Below are 19,595 nucleotides of genomic sequence, written 5' to 3'. Positions count from 1 at the left end.
CGCCGTCTAGACTTCCTCCGACTCCGGGACAGTCTTCACACCTTTCGGCGCCGAAGACAACTATGGTGTCTGTAGACCCGGCATCTGACGGATCCGACGATCGGCGTCATTCTTCGGTGTCTGCTGACGCCATGTCGACGCAGAGAATAGAGAAGAGGCTGCACTCGAGGAGGCTTGCTCTCCGCCTCCTTGAAGAACAGGAATACCAGAGACAAGCCTTGGAGGAAGGGGAGATCGAGGACACTCGTGAGGGTCTCCTTAGACTTGACACTGCTAGTGGCCTAGATACCTCCCCTGAATGGGACTTGTCATCACCTGGGGAGTACACAGAGGAGGCGGCCACTTTTCATTCTGTTATCAAAAAGGCAGCTAACCTCCCTTTGCCAGTGACTGAAGCCAAGCAGAACATATTGACTGAAGTGTTGCACCCTGCCTCTACATCAGCAGAGCCACTTTTGCCATTCAATGAAGCGCTACTGGACCCCATAATGGAAGTCTGGAACAAGCCGGTGTCTTCTTCAGCCGTCAATAGATCGGTGGCTAGGAGGTATCGGGTTGCACCGGCTGACCCAGGTTTTCTTTCCAAGCATCCGACACCTGAAAGCTTGGTGGTCCAGGCTTCCTGCTCAGCAAGGTCTGCTTCTGGGTCTTTTACAGCTGTACCCTCGGATAGAGACTCCAAGAAGATGGACATGTTATCCAAAAAGGTGTTCTCATCATGTAGCATGGCATTGAAGTCCACCAATGCTACATGCATTTTAGGAAGATACATTTATGCCCTGATGGACGAGATTAGATCAACGAACACAGAGGTTCCTCAGGAGTTATTAAGCCTGGTATCTGACACTCAGGCAGCTGCAACTTAGGTTATCCAATCTGGGTTGGATACAACTGACTCGGTTGCTAGGGCAATGGGCACTGCTGTAGTTACGAGGAGGCAGGCCTGGCTCCGTAACTCAGGATTTTCCTCTGATGTGCAGTCGACCCTACTGGACCTTCCTTTTGACGGTGACAAGTTGTTTGGTGCCAAGGCGTATTCGGCCTTAGAAAGGTTCAAAGAGAGTAGGGCCACGGCCAAGTCGCTGGGCTTGCAAGCCACTTCTTCTACTTCCTCCAGATTTTTTAGGAGGTTTCGAGGATTTGGTCGTGGTTCCTCCTCCTCCTCCTTTCGAAGGAAATTCCAGCAACCCACCTCTGCTCTCTCCTATAGATCTTTCAGAGGGAAGGGTAGGGTCTGTACCGGGGGAGCAACTCAACAGCACTCTGCCTCTTCCTCTGGAGGGGTGCAGCAGGGGAAGCAGCCTTAGGCTTCCATCAATTCCCACTCATTCCACTCCTGTAGGGGGGAGGTTACTGAATTTTCTCCACAAGTGGGAGGTCATAACATCAGACTCCTGGATTACCAGCATTGTGAGAAAGGGCTATACCCTTCCCTTTCGGGAGTTTCCGTTCCCCCATCCCGCCCCGCCCATCTTATTGTTCAGAAGAACACCTCCTGTTGTTAGAACAGGAGGTTCAAGTCCTCCTTTCAAAGGGCGCAGTGGAGTTGGTCCCAGAGCAGGAAAGGGGTCAAGGTTGTTACTCGAGGTACTTCCTGATTCCCAAGAAGGATGGTCGGTTGAGACCAATCCTGGACCTAAGGATCTTGAATTGGTTCCTCAAACAGGAAAAGTTCAAGATGCTGACCCTAGCTCAGGTGCTATTGGCGTTGAACAATGGAGATTGGAGGGTGTCTGTCGACTTGAAGGATGCTTACTTTCATATCCCGATACTCAAGTCGCACAGGAAGTATCTCCGGTTTGTGGTGGGGTCGCAGCACTATCAGTTTGCGGTCCTTCCGTTTGGTCTTACTTCAGCACCTCGAGTCTTCACGAAGGTGATGTCGGTGGTTGCGGCAGAGCTCAGAAGGAAGGGGATAGCAGTATTTCCTTATCTGGACGACTGGTTGATCAAAGCCAGGTCTCCGGAGCTTGTGTTGCATCACCTGCAGTCGACAACCCAGTTGTTGTTCGACCTGGGCTTTTCGGTGAACGTGCCCAAATCTCACCTAGAGCCCTCTCAGCGCCTCCTGTTCATAGGGGCAGTACTGGATACAACATTGAATCGAGCCTTTCCTCCGCCTCAGCGGATTCAGGACATTCAGGCGTTGGTTCCGATGTTTCAAAGTGGAGCGGTCATTCCAGTCCTCAAGGTCCTACGTCTGCTCGGTCTGTTTGCCTCCTGCATACTGTTGGTCACGCATGCTCGCTGGCACATGAGGGCTCTTCAGTGGTGCCTCCGAAGGCAGTGGTCTCAACACAAAGGAGATCTCGAAGGCTTGGTGAGGATCTCCAGAGATGCTGCCACGGATTTGAAGTGGTGGATTGCGGACGGCAATCTTTCCCGAGGAAGGCCGTTCTCGCAAGCTCCTCCAGTGGCCACAGTAATAACGGATGTTTCCACTCTAGGGTGGGGAGCTCATCTGGGGGACCTGGAAATCAAAGGTCTTTGGTCTCCAGTAGAACAGATGTTTCATATCAATCTGTTGGAGTTACGGGCTGTACATCTGGCTCTCAAGGCCTTCCTCCCATCCCTTCGCGGTCAGTCGGTTCAGGTCCTGACGGACAATACTACCGCGATGTGGTATATAAACAAACAGGGAGGGGTAGGGTCGAACCTTCTCTGCAGAGAAGCTCTTCGGCTGTGGTCCTGGGCAAAGGACCATCAGATTTGCTTGGTAGCAAATCATCTGTCCGGAGTCTTGAACGTACGTGCGGACAATCTCAGTCGCCATTTCTCCGCCGATCACGAGTGGCGGCTCCATCCAGATCAAGTCCGTCTAATCTTCCAGATGTGGGGGTTTCCTCGGATAGATCTGTTTGCCACCCGGGAGAACTCGCACTGCCCGTTATTCTGCAGCCTCCAGTATCCGGTACAAGGAGCGTTGGGGGATGCGTTTCAGATGATCTGGTGCGACCAGTTGCTTTACGCGTTTCCCCCCATACCCTTAATACCTCGCGTTCTGAGGAAAATACGCCAAGACCGGGCCCAAGTCATCTTAATAGCTCCGGATTGGCCAAGGAGGGTATGGTACACGGACCTTCTCCAACTCTCACTGTGCCCTCCGCTCCGTCTCCCTCCTCAGGACAGACCTCCTCTCGCAGTCGCAGGGGCAGGTTTTACACCCCCACCTCCAGAGCCTGCACCTTCATGCCTGGAGATTGAACGGGGCAACCTGAGTTCCTTCTCTCTCCCGCCTGATGTAGTGGATGTTATCTTAGCGGCCAGGCGACACTCCACTAAATCTATCTACGCTAATAGGTGGTCTAAATTTGTGGTTTGGTGTGGAGAGAGGCAGATTGATCCCTTACGTGCTCACTTGTCGGATGTTTTATCTTTTGCATTGTCTCTAGCACAGAGGGGCTGTGCAGTGGCTACGGTTATGGGATACTTGTCTGCTCTTTCAGCCTTTATTTGTCTTCCGGACCAGCCTTCTTTGTTTAAATCCCCTATAGTACTTAGGTTCTTGAAGGGTCTTATGAATAAATTCCCTCCCACTCCTTCCGTTATGCCTCAGTGGGATTTGAACTTGGTTCTAACTTTCCTTATGGGGTCCCCTTTTGAGCCTATGCACTCTTGCCCCATGAGATTATTGGTCCTAAAGACGGGCTTTCTGATTGCAATTACTTCTGCAAGGAGAGTGAGTGAGTTGCAAGCTCTTTCTGTAAAACCCCCTTATACATCTTTTTATGGGGATAAGGTGGTGTTGAGGACCAAGGCTGCTTTCCTCCCGAAGGTTGTCTCACCCTTTCATATGTCCCAGACGATTACTCTTTCCACGTTTTATCCTCCGCCTCATCCTTCAAAAGAAGAAGAGAGACTTCATCGCTTGGACCCAAAGAGGGCGCTAAGCTTTTATATAGACAGGACGAAGGATTTCAGGCTGGAGGATCAGCTCTTCATCGGGTACGTGGGACAGAGGAAAGGCAGTCCACAAGAGAACACTCTCCAGGTGGGTTGTTCTTTGCATTAAAATGTGTTACTCTTTAGCAAAGAAGGAACCCCCTGATGGTATAAGAGCTCATTCCACCAGAGCTAAGTCGGCCTCTTCGGCCTTGGCTAGGGGTGTTCCTGTGGTTGACATCTGCAAGGCCGCAACTTGGTCGTCCCTTCACACTTTTGCAAAGCATTACTGTTTGGACTCAGGTCAGAAGGGACGGCCATTTTGCACGGTCGGTGCTGCAGGATTTCTTGGTTTGACCATTCAGGCACCCTCCACCGAGTGCGGTACTGCTTTGAGACTCTATTCATTAGGTGAGGAATCCACAGGTAGTTGTATCCATCAGAATAACGAGTTACTTACCTTCAGTAACGACTTTTCTGGTGGATACATTAGCTACCTGTGGATTCCTCACGGTCCCACCTGCCTCCCCGTTGCCTGTCTGGTATAACCAAGTAATTCTTGAGTGTGCTCCTCTTGGTTTTGAGGACTTGTATATATTTTGTATATATGTTCATATGTATATATATTGCTCATATATATATTTATTTGTTTAAAAAAAAAAGAAAAAAAGAGAAAAGAAGAATTGAGTGGTTAGAATGATGTAATTATTTAGAATATCATTACATTTTGCAATTTGTTCTTTTATCTCAATGGCCTATTATTCTCAGGCACGTAAAAAATGTTGGTACTGATGTCGGCACGTCGGCGGGGACCTCTTATTGCCTGTATGACGTCAGACGGCGTCGCGTGGGCAGTTGTGATGTCCTCGTCGACGTGCAGAAGCTAGGAAGAAGATTTCCGTTGAATGCTGGCGCAATGGGAGTATTCATTAGGTGAGGAATCCACAGGTAGCTAATGTATCCACCAGAAAAGTCGTTACCGAAGGTAAGTAACTCGTTCGTTACCAGCTGCTCTGTGCGCATAACACCTCTTCACCATTTGGTATCCTAAACATTTCTTAAGGAGGTGTTTTGGTGATGGGGGCAGTCCATTCCCACTCACCTTAAAAGTAGTGGTGGATATTAAACTCAGTTTCTTTTTAAAGAGATGTGGTGGAACACTGCACCACATCCTAAATCTTTATTAGCTGAACTACTTCCTCTCAAAAGGTTTCTGTGTCTAAGGGAGGACTGACTTGCCTTGGTCCCTACGCATTTCCTTAAGCTTCACCTGGAAAAGTATTCAGATCCGTTAGTGAGCAGCCAGGCCTGTCCTTGTCTTACCACCCTTGCTTCTGGCTTTGAGATGGGGCACATTGCCTGAACCTCACAGTGGGGTTTCTCTTCCACCTGTCAGTTGGCAGCACTTGATCACAGTCAGTTCTTCAGAGTATGGATGTAGAGTTCACAGTGGCAGACTCTCCTTCAATACTTTGTGGGAGAGATCAGATATATCTCCCAAATAAACATTTTAAAGCAGAAGGTAGTCATCCTTGCACCGAAAACCCTTCCTTTCAGTGGTGAAATGCAGAAGATCAAGGGCATTAATTCCATAGGCACTAGCTTTGGTTTTCATTGTCTGCCTCAGAGGATTAGAATAATCACTGCCAGAACAGGAGCCTCTCTACACTGAGGCAGGAATGTTGCTTCCTTTAACCAATTCAAGTGCATGGTTCCTGAGGAGTTATCCTTAATCTTGGGTCCACTGACAACCTGTTTGCTAGATGACCCGTGGACATAATCATAGAAAGATTTTGAAGGCCTTGCGATTCTTTCGTATCAAGTGGCTGAATTTCTGAAAAGACACCTCTAATGGGATGCGGTGCTCTAAAGGAAAAATCATATTCAAAGAGGTGTAGTCCAGCAGGAGCACAAGGTTATAGATCTGAGTATAGTGATTGCAGCATACAAGTCTTTTGAGATGACGGTGAAAGACAAGGCCGTCCTCATTTAAACACACTCTCTTACAAAGACTGTATTCTAAATGCATAATTGTTTGAGGGAATCCTAAACATTGCCAGCATTTGACACTGCAAAGGGGGCATTTCTTTTAATGGAGCATTTCCTTGTAGAAATGACTATGAGCTAGGTGAGTAAAATTGAAAACCTTACAAAGTAATAACCAAAGTAATAACAAACAGGCATTCGCAAAGACAATAGGTCTGGCATTGGCTGTGAGTGTTCTGGCTTCATTAATATTTGTTTTGTCTTTGATTTTGTAAAAAAAAAAAAAAAATGGCTAAAAGCAAAAAAAGTTTTGGTCACAAAAATCACACAGAGTTTTGTCAGTCACAGTGAAATTGGTTAGTGGCTAAACTGGGCGTAGCCTTTGCCTTCTGCTGTTGTGAGTGGATGAAGTAATATCACCAATAGGGTGGCTTATCAGGACGAGCTGAAAGCCTCTATAGGCAAGAATATGAATACATGTGTATAACACTATAAAACCAAAGGTTAGAGGGTCGTTATAGTTAGGTTCAGATTTGACACGCACAAAACTTTAGCAATTCAACAGTTATAGTTATACTTACCTCTAGACTCTATAACTTGTGCTCTAAGGTAAATATAACTTGCACCCTCCCTATGCACAGGTTTCTCACCAATAATTTGGTGTGATAGAAGATGTCATTACTGATCTAACATGTAGGGTAAGTAGCAGTGAATGGCAAGGGCACAAGTTGTAGTTACCTTAGAGCACGAGTTATAGTGTCTAGAAATAAGTATAGCTGTTGAATGTGTGTGGGTTTGTGTGTGTAAATGCAGCTATAATGTCCCTGGAACCTTTTTTTTGTTTTTTTTGAATTTCTAAGGTTTTTTCAAAATTATGTTTCCTAACTAGAATGTCCCTGTGACCTTTGTGTTTTTTTTTCACTAAATTTCTAAGGTTTTTGTAACGTTAAGTAATATCAAATTGGGTTGGCCACAGGGCATGTCCTGTGGCCAGGCCTTTCAAACAAATGCTAGATGGTAGTTTGAGTGGATTGTTGGGTGGTCTATGCTAATTTATGTATTTTATTGTATTTTATTTGTTATTCTGTTCCCCTGGTTCTGTCTCGCTGTAGGTGTATTCTTTCCAAGGGCGCTCTTTTGCTTAGTTTATTCCTACCCTGCCCCTTTTCTTAACTTTTTCTTTATTTTTAACTTTTTTTTGGGGGGGGGAACTCAGCTGAGTCCAAGTCATGAAATGGTTGCCTACACTTTCTGGTTGAAGTGTTGCCAGCAAATCAGATCACGGCTGGAGATCTGTCAGATCTGTGGAAGATCCACATCCCTAGATATCTATATTTTTTTCTTTATGTATCTCAAAAACTACTTAACGGATTTGTACCAAAAAACTAAAAGATCTTTCTGGACCTAGATCTATCTTTCTGCCAAATTTGGTTCAATTCTGTTCAGAGCGTCGGACTTTAGTTGTGTTTGAAATCCCTTTGAGGAAACTGCATGAGGAAAACACCTTTTGGGGACCCCCCCCCCCTCCATTTTTCTTGGCCCCTTCTTGAAAGATCAACGCAAGACTTTCAAGGCAGCAGCTAAACTAATTAGCGTATGAGTTTTGAAAAATTTGTGAAGATCCATCAAACTGCGCCAAAGTTATCGGCAAAACAAAAAAACATTTTGTCTGTTGGAATTAGGTCCTAACTATGACTACCTACTGGTGACCGCCAGTAGGATAGATATATAATTTGTTTTTCTCAAAAGGTTTTGGCTAATGCCAGGCCTAAAAAGAAAAACCATACGTACAACGAAAATTGCATTCAGAAAAGCCAATCACATTTGCTAATGTCAAAAGAGGCTTGAATATCAAAAGCAGAAGTGACACTAAGTTAAGGAAGGAAATGTCTGGAGAGGAACTACAGCGCTGAATACATCATCCCACAAATCCCATAAGAAGAGGTAAGTAGGTTGGGAGTAGGGGAACAAGGGTAAAGGAGGAGTGGGCCAGAGGTCCAGAGCAAACCAGAAACCATTTCAAATGGTGTGAGTGCAAGCTGTGGATTCTTGTGAAGTACCCAGGGAAGGAGTAACAAAGCATGAAAAAGGACTCTTCTTTTTTTTTTATTAGATATATATATATATATATATATATATATATATATATATATATATATATATAGCAGTGGGGCTAGGGTTGAGGAGCCATCCCCTATCATTTCAAAAGACTGAAGGAAAAGCATATTTCTTTAAATAATTCAATCTTTACTCTGATTTAAATATAAACACCATCATTTATTTTACAAAAATGCTTCACTTAGGAAACTGAGCAGAATTTTAAAAAATAAGATTTTTTAAAAGAAAACACTTGCCATAGCCAGATTTACTTTCCACAAAATTCAGAAGTGAAACATGCTCCATCCATTTGGTCCTCTTCAGTTTCCAATGGAGTAGACTTATCGGCCTCCAGGAGAAGTGGTAGCTCCTTTCCTGTCATGGTAATTACAACTCCTGCCTCAGATGCCAGCTGAGTGCAGGTGCCAGCCCTTCACCTAGTCCCATAAAATAATTTGTGTTTCGAGGTCTGAGTTCTAATGCAGTATGTAGAATGCAGGAGATAAAATAGGCCTTAAAGTCTGCTCTGTTGTCATACACTGGCAAAAATGTGCCTGTTGCAGTGCTCTTGCAGTCAACCTGGGAGCTACACAGTTAGCTCGAAGTCTCAAACTGAGGACTTGTTACAGCCAGGCGTTGGCTCAGTGGATGCTGTGGTGACCTTATTTAAGACAGAATTTGCTGCGATTTTGTGTACTAAACTTGACCCGATTCTTTCAAGACTGCTGACTAGTGAAACTAAATTTGCATTGATTACGGACCATAACGGAGTACGGGCAAACGGCAATGGTACTTCAGATCAGGAAAGGTCTAGGCATCCAGATCTTGTAAGCAGACATGGTGATAAACCTGTAGCTAGTTGCCGGGATGTTTCCTCTGCCCATGGTTCCTGGGGGCCATTTATGCAGGAATGAGTCTTCTGTTCCAGCAGATGGTTCCCAGCCTCCAAGACCTTCAACGTGCAGAGGCCCTGAAAGGGGAGGTGGTGGGGAAGAGGCCCCCACCCTTAACTTACCACCTGCTGCTTATCCATACAATTATTATGGCTAATGTTCCTGTATTACCTATAGGGGTCCACAGAATTGACCACTGAGCGAAAAAGCAAGGTTACTCAATGGTTTAGCTCAAAGACTAATTCTCAGACTTGGACCGCAGATGACATTTTGATGGTGTGGAGAGTGGGAAATTGTGGGTCCTAGTTCAAAATGTTTAAGCGGGGGTTGCTTTGTAGTTAATTGTGGATTGCCAAGGATTTTTGATGTTTTGATTTCTGTGATGGAAAGAGGGCTGCTCAAGTCTAGTTCAATTCAACTTTTGCCCCTCTCATATTTTTATAGTACTCAGTCTGATTAGAGAGACGCTCTGCTGCACAACCTAAAGAGAGGCCAAACTTGGGAGTCTCCACCTCCAATCCTTTTGACCCCTTGTCTACCTTGATAGAGGTGGACTGACTTCTTGACTTGAGGGTCAGTACTAGTGACTGTTATGTCCCTGTGCTGAATTCCTTATAGCTTCTTATGGTGGGTTCAACTAGTGTGACCCTTACTCATGCAATGCCTTCAGTTTCTATACCCGCTGACATTCGTCTCTGTGGAATCAATTCTTTAAATAAAGCAGATACTGGACCACAGAGCTTCAGTGTGCTTAGCTGGATATTGCAGGGATTAAAGTTAAGATGGGATCTTGAGTGTGGCCAGATCTGATTAGACATTTTTAAATAGTCCTGCTGCAGGAGGACACAGGCTACGGAGGATACTTTTTTCAATGGTTATGTCAGTTACTCACAGCATTCTCTGCAGTCTATCTCAGGGCGGGCAGTGCTGGCTTGCTAGCCTGAGTAAAGGTCACTCTGGGTTGCTCCACAACTTGTATTGAAACAGGTAGAAATCTCAATCGGGCACTTTTCTTAAAATGGACACCTAATTTTGGGTTATTTGTTTTGAACTTTTATAATTATGATTTTTCTGTTAAGACAAATAGGAATTTTACAGTTTTTTTCTGTTATCGACTCACTATGTATTAGCCCTTTATGCAGAGAAGGAATTTGTCATTTGTTAGATGCAGGTGATTTTAATGCTAGGTTGGGAGCCTGCTCAGACTTAACCAAATTCTTTCTCTCTGATTTTTCACGCCATCTCCCCGCTCAGGAACAAGACACTAGGGGTGCTATGTTATTTCCAATGCTTGCCAGTACACAGATGTGTGTAATGCCTTTGATCTTTTAGAGCCAGATACTGCTAAGGCTGTTACCTTTACCAGTAGAGGCCTGTGCCCCATTATAGACTGTTTCTATTTCCAATAGCCTGACCACAAGATCTTTTAGTGACCATAATCCTCTCCATCTCCCTCTTAACCATCCGTGAAGGACACTAATAAGGGTAAAAGGGATACACTGGTGGGCAACTCTCTGATTAAAGTCAAAGATAACCTGAGCTGGTTGATACGGAGACATGCAGATATTCCCTCAGCATTTGCTAACTTGGTAGTAGGTAATTTGAGTGACATCAAACATTGTTTATCACTGGATGTTGATAAACATTTGTTAGTAGACTCTTGTGACTCAGGGTGCTGCTGTAAAAGCAGTCGTCACGAAAAAGTGTATGGCATGTTACCCCAGCATGGCTCCTTGGTTTGATGGAAACTGTAGGTCATCCTGCAGGAAGCTGCATCTGGCTCTCAAGAAAACTCAAAAAGAATAGGAAGGAAATCACAAGTTGTAGAAGGGAATAAGCACAAGCCTTAATAGCTAGAAAAAGCCGAAGTGAACAATTTGTACTGGAGTTGCTCTGCTGTGTGCAGCCTGTCTTCTGTTGCTTCTTGCTTAAGGTGCCTTTTTGAGAATGCTATGGAAGTGTGTTTTGTTTGGCAACATGCACTTTATATGGACATGAATCTGATTAATTTTATAAGGGTTAATTCCCAGAGTTGTCCTATGACATTGCAGTTGCTCCGTGATGCCTTGCATGAGCCGTCCTTCATGGACCAGGTCACTTCGGCTCCCTGTGCCCTAGCATCTGGAGCTGCATGGAATGCTGCCCCCTCAGCTATGGCTGAGGCTACGGATCACATGTGCTCCTTTGGCCTTTTGAGTGAGGCTCTGGTGGTTATATCCCCTGCCGAAGTGGGGTCCACTTGGATTCCATCTCCATGTATGTGTTTGATGACCTCATGCGAGATTCCAATGACTTTTAATTGGCACTGTTTTTCTAAAGAGAACTGTTTAAATTTGGCCATGTCCTCTGGATTGTTCTGCCTGTTGACTGGGACATATTTATTATTTTTATATCTTTTATATTTTTCTGTAGCCTGTAGGTTTTATATTCTGTTTTTGTGTGGTTTGTTTTTACAGGGTGTCTAGAATCTGGACTTCTAAACTGGCAAGGGGAGGGTGTTGTGCGGACCCTTTGTATCTGGGTTGGGCACCCTTAGCTTAGGTCCCCAGTTTGTGCCCTTTAGAACGTACACACTTTATTCATGTTTTATTCTTCATTTTAGCAAACCCTGCCTTTAGCAATTATTTTACATATTTTTATCGGCTGCCTTATCTAGGAAAGCAGAGTTCACGCTGCACGTTTTATCAAGTTATTGTACGACATGTCATTTGTACCCTCGCCTAAAGCTGCATGTTCTGTACATGATAGTATTGCCAGCTCTATTCTCGAGGCACATCATTACATCAGACACTTTATCCGAACTTTGTATGGGTTATTCCATAAACGACAAATAGGCCTAAGGAGGGTAGAGGGCGTTCTGGTCATGACGGCCTGGGACACGTACCTTACTGCAGACAGCTTTGCTAATCCTGGCATTGACTTTTCAGATTCCTGAGAGGATTGCCATCCAGACAGTAGGCAGGCCCCTGCTATTCTATTCAGGTATAGGGCTGGGGCTGGTCACTTAGATCACTCCAGGCAGAAGGGTTACCACCACTATGCTCTCAGATCTAGACACAGGGTTTGTAGGAATCTCTAGGCTTTCTAGAATCACACAGCATGGTGGGGTTATTCATCTTCTTTACTTTAGTTGTAATGGTGGTGACTGTTATGTTTCATCTGACCCGACCCTTTACCCTGCTCTCAGGCAGGTCGCTCCCCTCGCCGCTGCCACTGCACCTTGTGCCTGTCTGCCTTCTGCTCAAATTTCTTATTTTTCCCCGCCGCTGCTGCCCTGCCTCCGCTCGAATTTTTCGTTTTTCCCGCCGCTGCGTCCCTGCGGCTCTACCCCCTGCCTCCGCTCAAATTTTACGTTTTCCCTACAGCTGTGTCCCTCCGTCCCTGCCTCCGCTCAAAGTTTTGTTTTCCCGTCCCTGCGGCCCCACCCCCCCATTCGCCGCCCAGCTGCCTCTCCCTACCACCTCCACTTATATGGCAGCCGCTGCACGGTCGCGCAGCGGACGGGCCGAAGGCGCACGCAAGGCAAGCCCGTCAGCACCAGTCTGCATCCGGACCGCACCCAGCGCCAGGACCTCTGGTCCCCAAGACCGCCTCGGCAACCAACGCCACTACACCGCCAGCACCCTCCTTGCACTAAACACCAGACGATCACACGCCTGCTTCCTGCCTCCCCGAAGCACACCCAGGGACCCTTCACCTGCCGAAACTGCAGATTTACCAGCCTCCAAATCGCCATAGGTTGATAGCAAGCTGGATCCAGTCTATCTCACTCCTTGATTCGTCAAGCAAGATCATAGAATGAGTCATTTTAGAAAAGCTGGAACACTGGCTAGAGGAAAATCGGGTCCTATTGGCGGTCCACTTTGGTTTTTGTAAAAGCCTGAGCTGTATTGAGCAGCGTGTTAACCTGCATCTTATCATTTGTAAATGCAGATTTCTTAAGTGCAGTGCCATCCATTTAGCTTTTAAGGACCTATCAAGTGCCTTCAACAGTGTCAGTAGATCCACATTGTGGGACCGTATGGATTCTGTGGGGTAGAGAAGGGCCTAGTTCATTTCCTCAGAAAATTTCACCTGAATCTCAGGGCCTCGGTGAGATTCGGGTGCAATGGTGAGTGTTAGGAATCTTTTAGCCCACAACATAAGGTACAGCAAGGGTGTGTCTTAGTGTCTATTCTTTTCCTTCTGTACATTAATACGCTGTAGTCTGTCCTGATAGGTCTTGGTGTTGATGTTTCCCAATGATGCTGTTCTGGATGATGCCGTCCTGCTAGCTAGAACCCCTAACACTTTTAAGCCTCTCATTGATGGTTGAAGACTCACAGAGAGTCTTAATCTGAAAACAAACAGATCGAAAACCTATGTGATGGTCTGTGGTTCTAAGCTTGTGGAGACCCTCCCACTTTTCCTTGGGGAAGAATCTATTGAAAGAGCCAATTACTCCCCATATCTCGGTGTTACTTTTGAAGAGAATCTTATCTGGAATTCTTGTATGGCAACCATATGCACCAGTTTTAAGCTGGCTGTTGGGTCGGTTCTTAAAGATTCAGCGTGTATTGGGGGCAAAAGCCCATTTGTCCCCTCATAGAGATCTACAAATTAAGGTGTGTCCCGATTCTAACTTACAGTGCAGGGATCTGGGGTATCTCTAACACGGGACACTTGCAGGTGGAGGAAAATAGGGTACTTCGTAAGCTCATGGCGGTTCCACCTAGGAGTAACAACTTTAAGGTGCATAAGGAGCTTTGCTGTGATTATGTTGTAGATCGCATAAAATTAGCTCCTCTGATAATTAGGTGCTCTATTTGATGCAATGCACAGGCTTCCCTTAGCAGGCTATATAAGAGAGGATTGCCTAGCATGTCTGACTGGCCCCCTGTACCTTGGAGGTCAGTACTTATAATGGAATTTTTCAAGACTTAGTAGACCTGGCCTTTTCACTTATCCATCTTCTATTAAGAAGGAGGATATATGGTGGGTGAAGAAACATTTTCTCTGGAATACACCAGGGACACGGAGTATCATTCCAAGTTCTGAATCCCTGAGTAACTATGTGCTGATCCAAACTTCTCCCGGTAGGAAACTGTACCTACAGTGGGTCAATAATGCATGGGGAAGGTCACTTATTGCTAGATTTCGACTTGGATCTATTAGATGGAAGTTGTTTTACCCTTGGGCTGTATGACGCGTCCTCTGTCTGTCACTGCCCCTGAGATGAGTCCTCTGATCAAACTTACCTGCACTTTGTATTTTTGTAGATTTTATAGAGAATTGTCTAAGGGCTTGCTTATTCCTGCTATCCAGAGAGCCAAGATCAATAATTGCAGAGCTGCGTTACTCTATCTTCAATCTTTGTGTTCAGAAGAGCTCTGTTTTAGAGTGTGCCTTTTTTTAATCCGCTGTTAAATTGCGTAATTCTATGATCTGATAATTGTTTTCTTGATCTTAATTATGATTTATATTGTATGGAATATGTATTGTATTTTAATCTGTGACTAATTGTTTTTATGGGTATGTTTACTGTTTGCACGTGCTCTTATAGCCATTCTTTTGGTTGCAATAAAGATTAAAAAATACGGGGTGGATTTACCACATGTTAACAGCGATTGCAGCCTGTGGATCTTGAATAGTCTCAAACTGCAAAAGTGTTGTTACAGGGAAGTAACAATTTCGCTGTTAATGGTCATCACATTTGTTAGGCAAAGCTATGCAATATCTTTACAGTACAATAAATAAAAAACAGTATACCTTTTATGAATCGCATCCCATGTGAAAACACTTACTTGAACATGAAATGTAGTTTATTAAAACTATACAATTGCAAATTAACTCCATCTTACATTTCAGTGAAATATTTTCCCATACTCATATCCCGTCTACTAAAATGGAGAAACTGCACTCTGCTTTACTTTTTTCATATTGGATATAAAGCAGAAAAAGCAACTTTTTAAGGTCTAATTCCTTCTTTGGTAAATTTCGGAATTGCAGACCTTATAAAACGTATAAATTGATACTGAAATATTACATGCTTCCTACCTAATGGAGGCATGGAGTTGAGGGTGAGTGTTGTTTTCAGTTAGGGGTTTTGATTGCTGCTATAAAAGACCCAACCTTAAGTCTTGACAAAGATGAAAAACCTTTCAGTGATTAATCCATATTTATGTAATAGTGGCTAGGTATTTCAGTCACTTTAATCTAGAACCGATAACAATAACACATTACAGGTACTGACTATTGTTGCAGGTATGCACCGATGGCTTTCTGTTCCTTTTTTCTTCGTGTCTCAGTGTTTCTTCTTTTTCCCTTACAGCATGCTGTCCTGCTGAATCTTCCTAACCACCATGGAGTTTCCAGACCATAGTAAGCATTTGCTGCAGAGCCTGAGGGAGCAGCGAGACCAGGGTTTCCTTTGCGACTGCACAGTCTTGGTAGGAAACACACAGTTCCTGGCGCATCGGGCAGTACTGGCTTCCTGCAGCACTTTCTTCCATATGTTCTACAAAGAGCGGCTTGATAAACGTGATCTGGTTTTCATCAATAATGAGATTGTCACAGCCACAGCGTTTGGACTGCTGCTGGAGTTCATGTATGAAGGGATGCTAACATTTGATGGTATCCCGGTGGAAGATGTGCTTGCAGCAGCCAGCTACCTGCATATGAATGACATTGTCAAGGTTTGCAAGAAAAAGCTGCAAGCTCGGGCCATGGCAGAGGCTGACAGCACCAAGAGAGAAGAGCAGCCACCCGCTGGCACTGTAGAGGCCCTGCCAAGCACATCCCGCTATCCTGCACCTGCCAGCACTGCCGAGGCTCTACCAACTTCTACACGGTATACCACACACACTAGCACCACTGAGGCAATGTCTGCTCCCTCGCGGTATGCTACACATGCCAGCACTACCCCAGCCTTGTCTGCTGTCTCACGGTACACGACACACACTGGCTCTATTGAGTCCTTGCCTGTTACCTCACGATTCACCACACATGCTAGTAATACTGAAACTCTCCCCACTGTCTCCCGATCCACCACGCTCACTGGCAGCACAGAGGCTATGTCCACTACCTCTCGCTACGCCACACAAGCCAACACCAGTGATAGTCTTATGGCAGCGTCCCGGTACACCATGCATGCTGGCTGTGGCGAGGCCATGTCTACTCACACACGGTACACTGCACACACTGGCACTGCTGACACCTTGGCTAGTACTTCACGGAACACTACAGCCACTATTAACAGTGAGGCCCAGCCGTCTCCTTCCTCACGCCAGACAGTTCCAGTCACTAACTGTACTGAAGCTCTTCCCACAACCTCCCAATACACATCATCTGCTAGCACCGCTGAGACCATGTCCACCTCATCACGATTTGTAGTGCCTGTATCCATTGCTGAAACTCAGTCCATCACCTCACGATATTCTGTTCCCAGCCAGGAACAGGCACTTCTTTTCTTTGAGGGTCTCAGAAGAAGAAAAGCGGAAATGGGCTCAGGCAGCCACCAGAAAGCTGACCAGCAAGGGCAGACTGTTCCTACACCAGATGTGGCTGATACCACTCAACCCGGTATTGATGGGGATTCTCCCAGGCTGTCCGCCATGAAAGCGTCCTTTGTGCCCGAGGTGTCTCTCTCGAGCCCTAGCAGCTCTACTGAAGCCATACCTCGTTTGTATTATCCACCAGAGAACCCTGCAGCCTCTCCACCGTCTGAAGATACTGACTCAGAGAGTAGGGCATCAGAACATCAAGCTCAGAGCCAGCCGAGGTTCTACCATAAAGACATGGAGCGTGGTGGGCCCGTGAAGGTGAAGGTGGAAGCCATTGTCATTTCTGATGAGGAATCAGAGGCTGCAGAGCAGCGGCGAAACCGGAGTATGGCCTTGCGAATGGAAGCCATGTTCCAGACATCAGCAGGGGACCTTGTGCACATGGCAGGCTGCAGCCGCCCACGGGAAGGATTTGATGAGGGTGGAGCCTCAAACGAGAGCACTTCACAGGAAGGGTTTCTTCCACATGACCACCTGCCATATCACATGATCTCAGTGCCGGGTTCTCAGCCATATAGCACCATGGTGTCTCCGCCCCTCCAAGAACAGATCTACCTCCAAGATTATGAAGCACACCCTAATTTCGGTCTCTTTGCTGAGGACGTGCCAACATGCAAAACATGCGGCAAGACTTTTTCATGTTCCTACACCCTGCGGCGACACGCCACCGTGCACACCCGCGAGAGGCCCTATGAGTGCCGCTACTGCATGCGTAGCTACACACAGTCTGGGGACTTGTATAGGCATATACGGAAGGCCCACAATGAAGACATGCAAGCAAAGAAGAGCAGGTCTGAAGACGAGGAGGGAATTAATCTTATCCCACACTCTGAGCCTAATCCCATTTCTGTTCCTGACTCTGGTCCAAATTCTGATCACAACCCAAACCCACTGTAGGCTCTTACTCCTTTGAGGAATTGCTTTGCTTTCACGTGGTTTGTGCAAACAAGCATTTTAGGACCCGATGTAATCGGGATAGAAAATGGACTGCATTAATTCTCTGTTTCCAGGGGATGGAAAGGAGTGAAGCGTGAGTTCCCTAAGGAGGAAATCAAGTCATTCACTGACAAAATTCGCAGCAGTTGAAGACAATTCCGAAAGAACTCTGCCGTGTTTGTACTGACTAATACATCCAACCAATCCCACCTTCTTAATGAAAGCCTCCCCCAAGAAGGGGAGCAAACAGTTATTTATATATTCGGCTTAAAAAGCCCCACTAATTTTATTGACATTTTCTATGTGGTGAGTGTTTTGGTCTCAGTATCTTAAACTATTTGTAATTATTTTCTTGTGCAAGACATTAAAATTTTTGCTGGCAGGCGCACATCAGTAAACTGGTGTCTTTTTTTTTAGTTTTGGAAATTCAAAACATGTGTTATTGTTTTTGCCCGAAGACAAATGATTGCTACCTTTGCAGTTTCCTTTGTAGAATTCCTCTACCCACTTGGTACGACTACGGTGCTTATTCCAACCACTCAATTACGAGCTGGCCTCATGTTTAATGACAACAGGTAAATACTAGGGCCAAGATGTGCTGAGCATGTATACGTACGCATTAGATGGGTTCAATCTAAGGGACACTTATTGTGCCTTCTTGTTGTGCAGTCTATCCACCTAAGCAATAGCATCCTGTGTGAATAGATTTGGTTGACAAGACAAAGTTAGTAATTTAATTGGAAAGTGCAACTGCACCCCCAGCTTCCTGTAGATTACTGAAAGAAACAAGTACAGGGGGAGTGTAATCAGTGGTTAATTGCTTTAATGAACTAGTAGCTTGACTTTACTTCGTAAGAGCAGGTTAGGACCTCTGAATGGATTATTAACACTCCACCTCCACTGACAGATGTGTTTCTTGAAGTGGTTTTGTAATGCATCGGAATTCCATCGAAGGTATGGGGACATTGTCAGGGAACCTCAAATTTTATACTTAGGATGTGGTAGGTCTCCTCACCAATATGGATTTCGAGGAAATAATTTGAAGCCAATTGTACACCAATGTGGCCATAATTTAGACTTTATTGGAAAGATAGCTTTGATTTGTCGAGTGAGTTTAACACTTGTATGTGCCGTTTATAACTCTTAGTTTTCCCGTTTCCTAATTTGAAACATGAGTAGAGCCAGGCAGTATCTTTTGCTGGTTTGGCTCTTTCTCCATGGTCCTCGCCCCTCTTCAATGAATTTCTCTGAGAGGTGATGGAGGTTAATATGGACTGCCTGCATCAAGAATGTGGATTTTTTTTCTTCCAGACATCGACTTGTCCAAGGGACAGCATGTTCTAGAAATCTACTTAAAATTAATTTTATTTTGTATATAAATCCACTTGTCCGATCTTATACCATGCAGTGAGGTGACAAGCTATAGCAATTTTCTCATATCAGAACTCTGGTAAATCCTTCTCATTATATCAGGGTTTGGACTCCAGCCAAGGTCTTATAAAGCTGCATTTCTAATTATCCCTGAAAATACCAGACTTGAAGCTTTATGTATGCACCAGCCCTGTATAGACCAGCCTTTTAATCCCAGTAGGGCTCGAGATATGCCTGAGTTCTGGTACGTATTTCTACTAATTGTGCTATTATTCTCTTAAATACTTTAATTTCTGATAAAGGGTCCTGTGAGTTTCTCTGACAAATTTACTTTTAAGCATTCACTCTAGTCACCGTTATTCTAAATCAACTTGGATTATACATGTGGTTCAGTGCTTAGGTTACTAACCGAGGATCTTTGAGGCCACTCATAGACTTTCTCCACTTGACCACATATTTCATTCTTGGACAAATTACATAATTTCACTTCACCCCAGTTACCATGTTTGCTATAATTACGAGCATATAGCAAGCTCCAGATCAAATTTTTGTTTTACAATTAGATAGTGTTGTCAAGGACTTGTAAAGTCAAAATGTTATGAGCTCAATTCACAAAGCTATTGTTGCATGTACATTTGACTTACATGTGCAAAAGTTAGTTTTACACTCAAAAGAATGTACTTGCATGAAGATTTGTTTGATAACAAATCTACCTACAGGAGCTGGAAGTGGATGGGAAATGGTAGTTCTAGGTCTGACATGCTCGGCAAGTTTGTGCTCACCCACAGCCTTACATGTTTAAGGGTATTCGCCAACTCCCCTTCAACCCATTCCCAACCTGAAAAGAAATACACTCGACAGTGGGAGAAGTAAAATGTTTTCCAGGATG

General features: G+C 45.0%; 1 protein-coding gene across 4 annotated transcripts in view; it reads left to right on the top strand.

Annotated features, from left to right (window-relative positions):
* Positions 1-17,733, top strand: part of ZBTB3 (zinc finger and BTB domain containing 3) — a 99,031-nt gene extending 81,298 nt beyond the window's left edge. For all 4 annotated transcript variants that reach the window (XM_069207073.1, XM_069207071.1, XM_069207072.1 and 1 more), the window contains one exon: positions 15,169-17,733. In XM_069207073.1, coding sequence (XP_069063174.1) covers positions 15,200-17,296 — 2,097 coding nt within the window. In that variant the 5' untranslated portion in view covers positions 15,169-15,199 and the 3' untranslated portion in view covers positions 17,297-17,733. The remainder of the gene's footprint in view (positions 1-15,168) is intronic.
* The last annotated feature ends 1,862 nt before the right edge of the window (positions 17,734-19,595 follow it).

This window comes from Pleurodeles waltl, chromosome 9 (assembly GCF_031143425.1).
Source record: "Pleurodeles waltl isolate 20211129_DDA chromosome 9, aPleWal1.hap1.20221129, whole genome shotgun sequence".
Taxonomy (NCBI): domain Eukaryota; kingdom Metazoa; phylum Chordata; class Amphibia; order Caudata; family Salamandridae; genus Pleurodeles; species Pleurodeles waltl.
The sequence above is the reverse complement of the archived record's forward strand: the minus strand, read 5'-3'. Positions and strand labels throughout refer to the sequence as shown.